Source organism: Triticum aestivum, chromosome 2B, assembly GCF_018294505.1.
Source record: "Triticum aestivum cultivar Chinese Spring chromosome 2B, IWGSC CS RefSeq v2.1, whole genome shotgun sequence".
Lineage (NCBI taxonomy): Eukaryota > Viridiplantae > Streptophyta > Magnoliopsida > Poales > Poaceae > Triticum > Triticum aestivum.
This window is the reverse complement of record NC_057798.1, coordinates 295,110,397-295,124,624: the sequence shown is the minus strand read 5'-3', so window position 1 is coordinate 295,124,624 and position 14,228 is coordinate 295,110,397. Positions and strand designations below refer to the sequence as shown.

The 14,228-nt window shown below is 45.1% G+C and overlaps 1 protein-coding gene across 42 annotated transcripts; it reads left to right on the top strand.

Annotated features, from left to right (window-relative positions):
* The first annotated feature begins 1,293 nt into the window (after positions 1-1,293).
* LOC123044777 (uncharacterized) lies at positions 1,294-10,497 on the top strand. Of its 42 annotated transcripts, XR_006420374.1 has the most exons (16): positions 1,297-1,965; positions 2,076-2,377; positions 2,486-2,533; positions 2,831-2,913; positions 3,166-3,242; positions 3,871-3,950; positions 4,058-4,110; positions 4,199-4,278; positions 4,429-4,583; positions 5,655-5,833; positions 7,249-7,308; positions 7,484-7,681; positions 8,059-8,144; positions 8,296-8,326; positions 8,419-8,483; positions 10,120-10,497. XR_006420374.1 is itself a non-coding variant. In XM_044467662.1 (10 exons), exons 3-9 carry the CDS (start codon positions 2,496-2,498, stop codon positions 7,275-7,277), a joined length of 639 nt encoding a protein of 212 aa, XP_044323597.1. In that variant the 5' UTR covers positions 1,297-1,965; positions 2,076-2,377; positions 2,486-2,495; the 3' UTR covers positions 7,278-7,308; positions 7,484-7,806. The 42 variants fall into 42 exon arrangements, 2 of the variants coding, with proteins under 2 accessions (XP_044323597.1, XP_044323598.1); XR_006420373.1 differs by having other exon boundaries at positions 1,296-1,965; positions 8,059-8,326; XR_006420372.1 differs by having other exon boundaries at positions 1,295-1,965; positions 8,059-8,483.
* Positions 10,498-14,228: the final 3,731 nt, after the last annotated feature.

The window sequence follows — 14,228 nt, the reverse complement described above, 5'->3', positions numbered from 1 at the left end:
AACAAAAACTACCTATTTAGGCAATTTTAAATGAGGCCGGAAACAACAAACAACAATTCCGGAAAATCCCCATGTGCATTATTTCGAATTGCTACTGTTCTGCCCTATACACAATTTTAAAGTTATTAAACATGCAAAATAAGTGCACCAAGTTAAACTATGCATTTTTGTGCCCCATTTACATATAAAGAACATTTAATTCCGAGCTACGGTTATTTAGTTATGAAATAAACCATTTTAGCATGGCAATATGCAAATAAATGCAAACAACAATTTTAAACATCTTAAACATGGGTGAAAGTTGCATATTGTTAAAGAACATGAAAAACTGAGCAAGATGCATGTATGACATGTTTCAAATGGATGCATGGATATTTAATTATGAGCATTTTAAAATAATGGCATTTCTGTAAATTAGAACACACTAGAAAAAGCTAAAATACACAAAGTGGGAAAAAAATATGCACGGGCCCGAAGCATCACAATGCAGCGGCCCAGAAGCGAATGAGGCCTATGTGCACGGTTGGAGAAAAAATAATACACATAGGAAAAACGAATCGGGAGAACCAGGGATCGAACCCAGAACCTCTGGTATTGGGTATAGCTGGCCAAACGGGCCGGGCTAAACAGGCTAGCCCGCGAGCACGCCGGCACGGCCCGCCATGGGCCAGGCACGGCACGGGCTAAATGGGCCGTGCCCGGCACGCGGCACGCCTTGGGCCGTGCCTGGGCCTGGAGCCTGGGCACGCGGGCCGGCACGGCACGACCCGTTTAATTTATATATATATTTTTCAGAATTTTTTTTATATATATACCTAAAATATAGCCCAATAAGCCTGAAAACCAGCCCGGCAGGCTGAAAATGTGCAGTCCAGCGTGCTAAACGGGCCATCGGGCCGGCCCGTTTACTAATCAGGCCGTGCCTGGGCCAAGGAGCAGCGCCCGTGGGCCGGCACGGCACGACCCGACTATTAAACGTGCCATGTCGGGCCGTGCCGGGCCAGGCACGATTAGCACAGGTCGGGCCGTGCCGTGCCAGGCCGGCCGTTTGGCCAGGTCTGGTATTGGGAGTGGCTGCGCTAGCCAATGGGCCACTGACTTGTTTGTGCTTAATAATGACTTACGGAATATGAAACAAGACAAAGCTTGATCTGGCTGAAGCAAAAATTGGTGTAAAAAGGTTGTGCGCGGGAGGATTTGATCTCTGGTGCCAGCGGGCGGGCTAAGTAGTAGGACCTGGACTGTATTCGCATCTAACATATAAAACCTCAAAAAGTGCTAGGCACAACCAATGCCTCGAGCGCACGGTACCACGCGAGGGAAAAAAACACCGCGCTGTGGTGAGCCCCGCGCCGGTCCGCTACTCCGCTTTCTCCTCCGTCGCCCTCGTCTTCAACCCTAATCTTTTCCCCCAGCCGCCTTCTCAAGCTCCTCATCCCCTCCACTCCCTCGACAACGGTGGCGGCGGCCCCCTCTGGTGGCGGAGGAGGAGGGGGGAGATGGTGGCGCGGCGGCGACCTTCCCCTCACGCATCCCATCCCCCCTCGTCATCCCGGATCCCACCGGACCCGAGGCGTGCGGGCGCGGCGGCGATCTGCAAGGGAAGGGCGACGGTCGAATCGATCCAGCGCCATGGATCCTAGACCCCCCCCCCCCCCCCCCCCCCCAATCCCCTGTCCGCCCCTCTCTCCTCGCGCATCCTCTTTCCTCTCCACATCTGGCCGGAGGAGAACGCGGCAGCGGTGGCATCTCCTGGCGACGGCAGTGGGGGCGGGCGAGGTTGCAAGGTGACGGCCCGAGGTGGCGGTGGAGGAGCTGCTCTTTGGGTCGAGGTGGGGCTCGCGAGGCTTCAAGGCGACGGGCCGAAACAAGGGTGCAAGGATCCGGTTGGTCTATTGTTACTGCTGGCGATGGACGGAGGAGGTGCTCTCGGGTCGAGGTGGCAGCGCCGTCGGTGATGCTAAGGTGAGCTTCTCTGCATCCTTCTCCCCCGTCGCTCGTGATCTCTATCACTCTCTCTTTCTGCCCATCTATGCAATAATGTGCAAGTGTACCTCTGACGGCCAGCCCAACAGGGAGAAGGAATGGGCAAGCGAGGCCAGCAGGGGAAGGAATTGGGTGTGGCATCACACGCTGGCTTGTTGCTTGCACCTGAAGAAGACAGATACCAGCAGCCGATGGACACCATCTGGTGTTGGTTACAGTAGGCTCTGAGGCAGGATGTGATTCTTATCTTTAAAGAGTGGCAAGCTCGAGTTGTGAATCTGCTGCTATACATTGTCTGAGGAAAGCAATAGGCATACACATGACATTCAGCAATCTCTCGGATGTAAGGCCAATGAGATTTGCAGGCTTCATGCAGTAACACTCTAAATAGGTATAGATTCAGACCTCACCATAGACATGTTCATCTTATTGCTTGCTTTGCTATTCCATATTCATTTCTATTTCGTGCTAATGACGTCCTTGCTGGATTAATTACAAGGAGGTGTGTTATGCTGGAGCAGGAGGCTGGAATGAATATACTACTATGGTGAACATTTTCTTCACTCATACCAAAATACCTTTAAAAATTAGCTTTGGCTCTTGCCCTGATTTACATGAGAAACTGCGATCTTTTATGCAGTAGACGCTGGAGAAAGTAGGAAATTACTCGAGTAATCCTATACTTATTTTTGTTTACCATCCCGGTAGAGGCATGGGATGAGTGCGGGCATCCCGTACTTTAGTGACAGCAATCCAATCTTTTTCAGTATCGATATTCCTATTGCAATAACCCCCCTATAGGATCTTTAATTTTGAGTAACCGTGTCCTTTTTCTGTTTTCCAGGAAGGTAGAAAGGCTAAGACAAAGAATGATTTTAGTGGGAGGTTCAACCTGGGAGAGGTGCGCTGAACTACTCAAGAAAAGAGGTAATCACTATAATAAATGACATATTTCACTTTTTTATTGTGGCAACTCGCATATGAGGTCTTTTAATGTTTCTGTAAGGAACTCGACAGTTTCACATTCTAGACCCAGCCTGCTTTATTTACGAATGTGAAATTGCATTGTTACTTTATATTAGTGACAAATTCCTGACCATTCTTTGGTTCTCTGAACTTTGTTCAAAGTGCTTCTTCCGTTATCAACTATGTTGTTGAATTTTCCCGATTTTATTGTAGACTCACATCATTGGCCGATGCATATTCTACGACATGAAAAACACCTCAAGGAATTGTTGTTTCCAAGGTGGGCTGAGGTGATTACTGAATTCTCTTCTGCTGCAAAACAGATTCCGTATTCACTTATATTTGCATGGGGCCAAGGATAGTTCTCTTTATGTTGCAGTACCGCTTACACATGTATATTCTAATGAAATGAAGCGGATAATTTAAAGGGTGCAATATAACACCGAGCTTATTCATTTTGCTTCTTTTGTGTTGTTGAGTATGTGATTAAAAGGATGAGCAAGGTCCGCTTCTGATTGTTTTCAGCTATTTGTTGTAGTTTGTTTTTAGGGTTCAGTAAATTCTGCATCAATATTTAAAGTTTTCCTATCAAGCGAGAATGAGCAAGGTCCGCTTCTGATTGTTGTATGCCAACCCGTGTTTTCTATTTGTAGATGGTTGTGTTTTTTCAGTTGGCCTACATCTAATAATTAGTAATTAATGTCTGGATTACTTTTGACCAAATATTTCGAAAGTTCCTTGTTCTTTTGTACGTATCTGTGTTGGATTATCAATGCATGGTCTAATTATCGTTTTCTTCATATCGATATCCTATTAATTACTACTAAATCAAGGGACATCTTCATGTTGTTAGTTTCATTACAAATCCACTCGTTGCTTGTGGACATGATGGTTTAATTTCTTTGATATTTCCTTCAGTTTAGGGACGGCAGCAGTTCTACCACCGATGGTGTTGCATGTAAGCTGGATGTTCTCATTGTTCTGTTGGCCCTGATCGGGTGAGTTCTTCCCTATTTCCTTTTTTGATGCCTCTGTATGCACAACCTATCATGGTTTTAGTTGTAGTGTGAATGTTTTACAGTTTATATTTTTTTGTGTTCTCTAGCAGTGTGGATGCTATGAAGTTAAGGTTCTTTAGATGAATGCTGTTTATAGAAGGTAGATACAGTTTTGTCATTCATTCATGATCATATTTGGCCTCTCTTAGTGGCCAGTCTATGGTAAATCTAATAGTTGATCTTGATAGTGATGCATGATGTGAGGTACAACTATGAAAGTGACATTAATTTTGGTTTTGCTTCCTATCCGCAGCCTCTTCTACACTAGGTGAGAAACTGGTTAAAAGAGTACATTTTATTACTTTCCTAAAAATATCTTCCGAGAGACATGATTATTGTGTTCAGTAGTGTTGCTTCTCTACTCCAAAGGCACATGGAATTTTACAGGAAAAAATAATCTTACAATTGTTTTTGTTAGATCTTCAGAAAAGGAAAACACTCGACGATCTGGCTCTGTCTCGGGTATGTGCTCCCTCGCCCGCAAGATCTGCTCTCTCCCATCTACGCATCGCGGCAGCACTTCATCTCCTCTTGTGGATTCTCACCAGATCAGGCCACCTCACTCACCTTCAGGTAAACCTTGAGCGACGACACAGTATGTTTTCGCGAACTAATCTTCTTTAGTCAACCTATCGATCCTTGTTGCGTGTGCTTCTTAATCGACATGTGAATAATCTGTTGATGCATGGAAATACATGCTGATCTCTTATTTTCTTGCTGCCTGCAAGATAGTATATGCATTAATCATGTTAAACTACAACAACCTGAAAGCCCTGTTATTCTCAGAAAAATTATCATCTACGGTTGTATGCATATGCCTCTTGATATTTACCAGCTCTCCTTTAAGATTGCCCAACTAGCATACATATCCTAGCTAAAACATAAGAGTTTGAATTTGTACATGTGAACTGCACATTAAGTTATAATCACCACTTCTTAACAACACTGTTGATTATGACTCAGGTTTGTAATCAGTCATCCATACCATATGTACGTATGTTAATGCAGAAGCACTACTACTGAATTAGATGTAGTAACTGCGTCAATCTGAACATTTTAGCAAGTTCATGCATTATCCTTAGGGTCCATCGATGAAACAAAGCCAATCATATGAACTAAAAGAGCTACTGAAATAAAATGGATAGAAAAAATAGAAAATTGAAGATTATCTATATGAAAATTCAGAGAATGGGACAGGAGAGGTTGTTCTTCCCAACTGGAAAAAGAGTGGAGTATACTGTTATCCTGCCTTTTCTACTACAATCCCAATTAGCATAATAATGCGACATGAAAAATCATATTATCGATTTAATTATGATTCAAGCAACACGAATAATTATCCGTGAAATTCACTTCTAAACCCTGGTTTTATTTAGTTCTAACACGATTCAAGCAACACGATTCAATGCGTTCTGTTCTGGCCTAGCGCCTAGGCGCTTACACCCTTTCCCCCTTTCTCGCTTTGTTGTTCAGAGCACAGAAGAAGTATGTACAAGTATACATCACCCCTGTTATTTTACTTGCTTGCAATTACAATGTATTTTAAAACACACAATTGGCGAACATCTGCTTGTGCTTACAATGCTCTATGAGGGAAATAATAGATCAACACTTGCTTTTTTGCTCCTTTTGAACGGTTGTCAGGACCTCGCCGGCAGATCCCTCAGCTATCAAGGAAGGCAGCCATCAGCGGAGATTGAGGGTGCCTCTCTGGCGAGAGTGCACGTGTCCGGGTGGTTTCCCATCAGCAGCGTGGGTGAGGCGGTGTCTTCTGCAGCTAGGTCTACTTGCTGGCGACCTCACCATCACCAGCCCATCTGCAGGTATGCTAGCTCCTCTTCTATTAATGCAAAAAGGAGATGCTCTAATGGATTGAGTGGTACCTTCTTGAAAGTATTATAGGGATGTACATATGGATTGATTGGTAGGCCCCTGAAAGCTACACAGATATAAACCAATAACTTTAATAAGAATGTGTATCCCAGCTCCTTTTATAATCTTGAATCCTTCTTGGTCCTACTAAACTGTAACTCATGTTTTGTTTTGGAATCAATATTTTGGACATTCCTAACCTGGCCAAGGGAATGTATTGCCCACCTACAGTGAGAGACACATACGAAATAGGTCCTACTAAACACCTAAAAGGATGAGTTACAGTAGGTGTGCATACTATACTAACATTTTTGCTATCTTTATGCTCCTCCATATGGATGGGAACTAAAAGGATGATGATATTATTCTACTTTTCAATATTTGGTGGCGCATATTTAAGAAAATCATAGTGACTGATAAGCATGTCATTTTCTAGAAAGGCGCTTGACTGGAATGTATATGTATGTAGTTAATAAATCATAGTGACTGATTGTTCAGTTCCTCCATTTAGATTAGAGGTGTCTGCATGCATATTAGCCAAGTGATCAGTCTTTCCAGCTTAAAAGAGAAAGTGGCAGATGTTTTGGCATATTTTCCTATTAGGAATAAATGGACATGCCCATGCACGTATGCACACACATTTAAGGTTACAGTTTAATTAGCAAACATATGATACCTCATTGTGTCGTCTTGGTCTGAGAAGAGGGGATATACTTGGTGAATGTATATGTTCCACCCGACCATTGTGTTTCTTGGTGTGCAATGTGCTCGGTCTACCTTTTTACTATTTTGGTTGGTGCTCGATCAAGAGGTAGTAGACACAGATGCAAAAAGAGAGGTGCAGATTTGAGAACTGGCTGACTACAAAAAATAACTCTATATGAAGATTAATTGTAAGGATATGATGCTTTAAGAAATAGTGTGCATAATAGAGTCTGGTGCTTTTAACTAGACATGTTGATATGGCCATTATTTCCTGTTGTGCTTCACCGGCGTCGATGCCACCAACTTCAAGTTTGTCCATCTTGTGATAATGTTTTTGGATTATAGAGCATTTGTAAAGGGCAGTTGATCTTCTTTTTGGTTTCACTGGCGTTGTATGCAAGGTCTGAAAAGGTCTGCTGTTCTTGGATGGTGCGGGTGGTATAATACCCATCTCCTCCAACTTTTCTTTTGTTACCATGCTTTTATCATCATTCACAGTAATTTCTACTTGCGCCTCTTATCATGTGCTCCACCATTCCTCTCCTGTTCCAGGTCCACAATGATTTGTTTAATTGTATTGTGCCTGTTGTTTCACGGTTGCATCCTTTTTGGTGCTCTATTTAAATCTTTGTTCTCCACTCACTGCCTTAGATAGCTGCAGATGAGGATGTACGAAGGATTTGGCCGTGAACTCAATCAGACCATTGGATTGAAGCTAAAGGTATACTTTGGCTGCTTTTCCTGTTGTTTGTGTTCCTCTTTTCATGTGTGTTCAGGATATTCTCCCTCCTTTTTTTGGCTTTAGAGCCTCAAATTGGACAAGCATATGTTGCCGATTAGTGAGTAATGAATTGACAATACTTTGATCTATATTGACTCTCATTCTCTATTTTCAGGGGGCATTGCAAAGATATGAAGGAATGGCCTTTCGTTCAGAACCTGGTCAGCTACATAACTTCTGGTCGTACATGTTTCTGTTGCAGCGGCCCAGTCACGCGGAGAAGAATGGCAGACGCTGAGAATTGTGTCAGCTGATTTTCTAATTCATGTTCAGCTCATGGATTCTCATTTATCTCTTCCATTTACACAACGAGGTGCATTATCAGCTCTTATGTATTTTCTTAATAATCGTTGATTGGAATGACAACTATGTTGAGATGTGGTAAACCATTGACTGACTTTTGGTCCAGAATGAAAAATATAGGCATAATTATTGTAATTTTGTTGCTGCTAATTTCTTTCAAACGAAGCATGGCTTCTAATCCACAAAACAACACTCCCAAGTCGATAGTGGAGGCATAGATGGTTCTGAGCCAATTCAGAGACATTTTCCCTGTGCGATACCATTTTTCAAATCATGAATGTTGTTTCAAAGTTTTAATGTTTTTAAAATCTTGAATGCTATGGTGATTTGATTGATTTCATACTCTCTTTTTTTGGATGTGTGATCCCCGTTTCTACTTTGGGCCAGCGGCCTTCTTATGAACAAGCAAATATCTGCCTCGGCCTTCTCTTTTATCCTGCGGCACCCACCAAATCGTATCCTATGTTTGCCGGGTTCGTCTTCTCACTCTATGCCGGGAGCTCTTCTCTGCGTTGACTGATTCTGCAGGCGCATAGATCCATGTCGTTCCAAGTTACAACAATGATCTTTCTACTCATGAGTATCTTCTTTAAACTGATGAATTTTGATGCATACTGTGTGCAGAAAATAAGGCCTCTAACAAAAGTACAATCAGGTAGCAATGGAAGTAATCCGTTCTAAAACCAGTAATATCTCTGAATTATTACACTAGACTGCTTCACATTTGGTCCCTTCTCCTTTTCTTAGGAACTTGGCATAAGCTATACGTATGCAAATAGAGGTTCAGACACAACTCCATGAACACCTTATAGGTGCCTTCTCTGTCCCATTTTTCAAGCTCTAATTGGATGGTGTTGTTGTCGGCATATTTTTTTTTATAGTAGGAGCATTCTTTTTCTAGCTTCACAATATTTACTGCCCTTTGTGTGGCTATGAACCCAAATCCATATTTAAATGGGTGCTAAATGTTTCTGCGGCATGGTGGACTTTCTAATCTGGTCATATGTAGTTAGTGTACAGTATGGTCCTTTTTCTGTAGTGTGAGATGTACATATAATGTTCTGTTTGGGGTGTCATCTAAGAAAAGATATATGTCACCCTACTTGATTATAAGCCCAAAAGAAAGAAGATCAAGGCTGGACATGTTGCATCTCCTGATTCACCTCCCTAATAAAATGAAAGAAAGATCCATATCTTTATTAGTGGTCCATACACGATCGACTGGACGACGGGCATGGGTAGTTCTCCTATAAAAGGGCCTAGGCTACCTGCCCACCTGAGGCACTCGCAGTCGCTGCTCCTTCCGGTCCACTCGATTCCCTTGCTCGGCTGAGCTATGTGCTCTTTCTACTGTTCAGGCTTAGTTAAAAGGGAGTCCTGTAGGCATTTGAATGGAAATACACACTTCCTGATTTCGTATTTTGGGTTCTATTTGCGAAACCAGAAAATTAGCATCCATGGTAGGACACTAAAGTTTGTCATGTGGGTCGACAAGGAGTCGCCAAAATAAATTATGCATTTTTAGTTTTCAAGCTACTGAAAGTAACTAAACTGCGCTATGTTTTTTTGAGGGATAATTGCGCTATGTTAGAATGGTTACATGTGTTAATTAGTGGTGCACATTATTTTAGACCGTCCAAACTTCTAATATAAAATGCTTATATGAAATTGATAGGTACCTGTAACTTCTTGTGCTTGAAACTAAATAGTGGTATGCATATTGGTCATATGTTACTGCTTATCAATAGATCTCTTATGAAACCTTTTACTTAACTTTGCAAAGGTTATTCCCTTGGGTTTATTCCCAGATATAAACATCTTAAATTTGGAAGCAAAATCAGTGTTGGTTTTAGATGCAGTTGGTGTGTTTCATTCTGATAGTACAAATGATTAAATATATAAAATGTACAGTTCATAATACTCCATCCATTTCATAATTTTTATCGTGTTTTTATAGTTCAAAGGAGTAACAAATTATATGCTGTGTTCCTTAAAAATAGTGTACTACTACGTTAGTGGATCACTTGTTTAAGTTCTAGCAGTACCAAGTGTCTCCTAACAACATATCCGCACTAATTGCTTGGTGTGGCAACTTGCTCCTTTTTATTTATTAGATGTTTGAGGATTTTTTTTTTGGGGGGGGGCAGACTTTGTTCCTTTTTATTTCTCTCGAATGAGAGCGACTACAATAGAAGAAGGGTCACAGTTACAAAAATAGAAAAAACATGTCTGAGCCATCTGATCCTGGTTGAAGGGCCCAGATTCTTGTGGGTGGATCAGAAAACACATGTACTGCATCAAGTTTTTACTTTGTCATCTACGATTTAGCAAACGCACTTGAATTGCATTCTTAATTGTTCAATACATACATGATCAGGATTAGAGAACATAGTTTTCCTATTTCTTTCCTTGTAATGTAAATTATATTCTTTTTCCTTGTATTTGTAGATGCATGATGCTCTGACAAGCGGAAACATCAGGACTACAGACAGATAGAAGAAGCTTTTATCAAAGTCTCCCCTTTCTGACAATTGAGAGAATTTTTATGCAAGATAAATTTAACTCTGTTCTTGGTCATGAATCTTTACGTGTCTGTGCTCAACTGAATCGTGTTTCCTTGGTGTGATCTCTCCCAGAGCAAGAAGTAGTATAACCGGCGGGAAATGCTAGAGATTTTTTGCTATGTACCATCAAGATAGTATGGCTTATCATTTTAAATAGCAATGCCTAATGAGTGCTCATCATATTAGTCCTTAATACTCTGTCTTGCTGGCCATGTACTAAAAATGGCACTTCCACGTCTAATGAAGATAAGTATGCTTGTGATATGCTCAATCTGGGATTGTCCAGTCTGATGTTTACTTATGCTTTATAAATAGGAGGGAGTGGGGGGAAAGAGCTATAGAAGAATACACCCTGTTATCACTCCTAATTCAATAGTATGGTAGTATTCATAAGGAAATATAAGTAGGCATCGGTCTCTAAATGTTCTAACTTTCATGGTTTGAAACCCTGGTTCGCTCCCGCTCTTTGCGACTTATTTCTATATGTTTCATTTTATGTTTACATATCTTAATGTACACTCTTCCAATACATGGCTTACACTCGGCCTTTGCGCCATGGGCGCAACGGGTCATCTAGTATAGTTAACAGAAGAGCACTATCTGAACTATAGCTCGAGCGAACCTGGCGAAACAACAGAAATAAGGGCCGGCCTTGGCTGTGCTCGCGATGGAGCTCAACAACGAGCAGCAGGTGCTCGCCTAGGTGCCTTGGGGTGTCAACGACCCTGACAAGCAGGACCCGCAGGGCAGCGACTCCACCAGCCAGCACGTTGCCACGCGGCCCACACGCCTCAAGCGACCCAACCCACGCACCAGCGGGCCGGACTGGACGCGCTAAGGCCCAACTTGTACACTACAAGAAGCGAGCGACCCGGAGGAGACGATCATCCAGAGGATCACGAAGGCGGCGGCTCCACTTTTCCCTTTTCCGAACCCTAGCATCCCCTGTTCTTCCATTCGAGAGCGCTGCTCCTTGTAATCGACTGTATCAGCTACTACTTCGGAGAGCAATATAGACCAATTCCCCCTTCCCCTCCGTTCGCTACTCTAACACTTGGTATCAGAGACCAAATCGCAACCATCGGATCCATTCTGGCTCACCTCATCGAGACAAGGGGCTTGCGGCAAGCACGTGACGCGATGGATCCGAGCGTCTCGGCCTTCCTCAACCGCTTCGAGACCAAGATCGAGTCCGCGATCGATGGTCTCACCAAGGCGCAGCAGTCCATGGCGGCCAAGATCGACGACCTGCTCGCCTGGCGCCCCGATCTCGAGCGCCGGGTGGCGGATCTGGGCGACGCCGTCACGGCTCTACAACGCGTGCAAGCACCCCCTCCGGTCCGACCCGACGCGGATCCGGTGCCTGAGGGCGGCGACGCAGCGATCCAACCTCAAGGGCCCGATGGCCACGGCGAATTCCACATCAAACGGGGGCCATCGACGGCGTCTCTCACGACGTCGCCACCTCTCCTGGCCAACGGTACGCCCATCGACTCCACTACTCCAGTACTACCGTCTCCTTTCGGCCATGCCAGTCAGATGCTTGCGGGTCTGGGCCAGACACACCCATCCATCACATTTCCCCAATTCACGGGTGAGAACCCAAATTTGTGGAAAACTCTATGTGAGCAGTACTTTGCCATGTTTGGAATCGTACCCTCGTTCTGGGTACCCATGGCGGCTCTCAATTTCACCGGATTGGCAGCTGTGTGGTTGCAATCGATCCACAAGCGTTTAAGCGAGTTCGATTGGGACTCGTTCACAACACTACTGAGCACTCGTTTTGGGCGTGACCGTCACCAGATGCTCATACGCCAGTTTTACACTATTCGTCAGACAAATTCTGTAGCAGATTACATTGAGAAGTTTGAGTTGATTATCAATCATTTGAATTCTTACTCTGATTCAATTCACCCTTATTACTTTCTTACCCATTTTGTTGAGGGACTGAGGAACGACATACGGGCGGTGGTGCTGGTGCAGCGACCACCCGATCTGGATACAGCCTGCGCCCTGGCTCTACTTCAAGAGGAAGTGGCTGATGGCGCGTTCGGTACTCTGCCACGCCCACCAGAAGTCCCATCTCGCGTGGGAGTACCTCTTCCGCTGCCACCACCACTGGCGCGCCACCCCATGCCTACGGTGGCCACTGATCATCACGGCACAGGCGCAACACGGGCTGATACGTCCAAAGTCAAGGCGTTGTGCGACTACAGACGAGCTCGCGGCCTCTGTTTCAAGTGCGGCGAAAGATGGGGGCAGCATCACGTATGCCCCACTTCAGTGCAACTGCATGTCATGGATGAATTACTCGAATTGATCGGCATCGACAACGTCATCGACACACAACTTCCGACGACAAGCACCAGCAGCGACGCAGTCATGGCGATCTCACTAACTGCCGTGACAGGAGGTGTCTCTGCCAAGGCATTCCAATTGCACGCTTGGATCCAAGGCCGAGAGGTGCTGTTGCTCGTAGATTCCGGCAGCTCCAATTCCTTCATCGATGCCAAATTCGCCGAATCCCTTTCCGGGGTTCAGCCGCTACCCCAGCCTGGGCGTGTCCGAGTCGCCGACGGCGGCGAACTGGTGTGCTCTTCGTTTGTGCCTGGTTGCGCATGGTACTCCCAAGGACAAGAATTCTTCACCGACATGAAGGTGCTCACCTTGGGCACCTACGACGCCATCTTGGGGATGGACTGGCTCGAGGAGCACAACCCCATGACAGTGGATTGGTGAGCACGCTTCATTGAAATTCCCACCCCAGCAGGACCGCTCCGCCTCATCGGGCACGACGCGACATCAACAGTGTGTGAAACCATCAATAATATTCAGTTACAAGGGTTGTGCAGCAAAGGAGCCATCTCGCATATCATCCACCTGTGCATGGTTGAACCGACAGCAAAACCGCCAGCACCAACTCCAGATTGCATCCAGCAAGTTCTCAACGACTTCCCTGACGTGTTCGCCGAGCCAACAGGGCTGCCACCTCGGCGCGACTGTGACCACCGCATTCCTCTCATTCCAGGGGCACAACCAGTGAACATTAGGCCATACCGTCACAAGCCAGAACTGAAGTCTGAAATCGAAGCTCAAGTGGAAGAATTGCTGCGTTCTCGGATCATTCAGAGAAGTACCAACCCTTTCTCGTCTCTAGTCATACTGGTCAAGAAGAAGGACGGGACATGGCGCTTGTGCGTCGATTACAGGCATCTCAATGCACTGACAGTGATCGCCAAGTACCCTGTCCCCATCATCGAAGAACTCCTTGACGAGCTCCATGGTGCAGCATGGTTCTCGAAGCTCGATCTTCGAGCCGGACATCATCAGATCTGGTTGGCTCCAGGAGAGGAATACAAGACCGCATTCCAAACTCATCAGGGCCACTTTGAATTTAAAGTGGTTTCTTTGGACTCGCGGGTGGACCAGCTACATTCATTGGAGCCATCACAATGACCCTCAAGCCGCTCAACCGTTTATGTGTGCTGTCTTTCTTCAACGACATCCTCGTCTTCAGCAAAACGTTGCAAGAGCACATCGATCACTTGCGATAGGTGCTCACGCTGCTTCGCCGGGACAGTTGGAAAGTAAAACGCAGCAAGTGCGCTTTCCGGCAGCAACAGATTTCGTACCTGGGCCACACGATCAGCGCACACGGGGTCTCCACCGATCCATCCAAGATTACCTCAGTGACCAACTAGACGACCCCCACTGATGCCAAAGGAGTGCGCAGCTTCTTGGGGCTCGCGGGATACTACCATCGTTTCGTCAGAAACTTCGGGGTAATCGCAAGGCCTCTGTTCAACTTTCTCAAGAAGGGGACCCCATTCATCTGGACATCAACCACAGACACGACATTCCAGGTGCTCAAACAACAACTGATATCAGCTCCTATACTCGCGTTGCCAAACTTTCAGGAACCGTTCACAGTTAAAACAGACGCCAGTGACCGCGGCATCGGGGCCATCGTACAGCAACAAGGGCATCCCATCG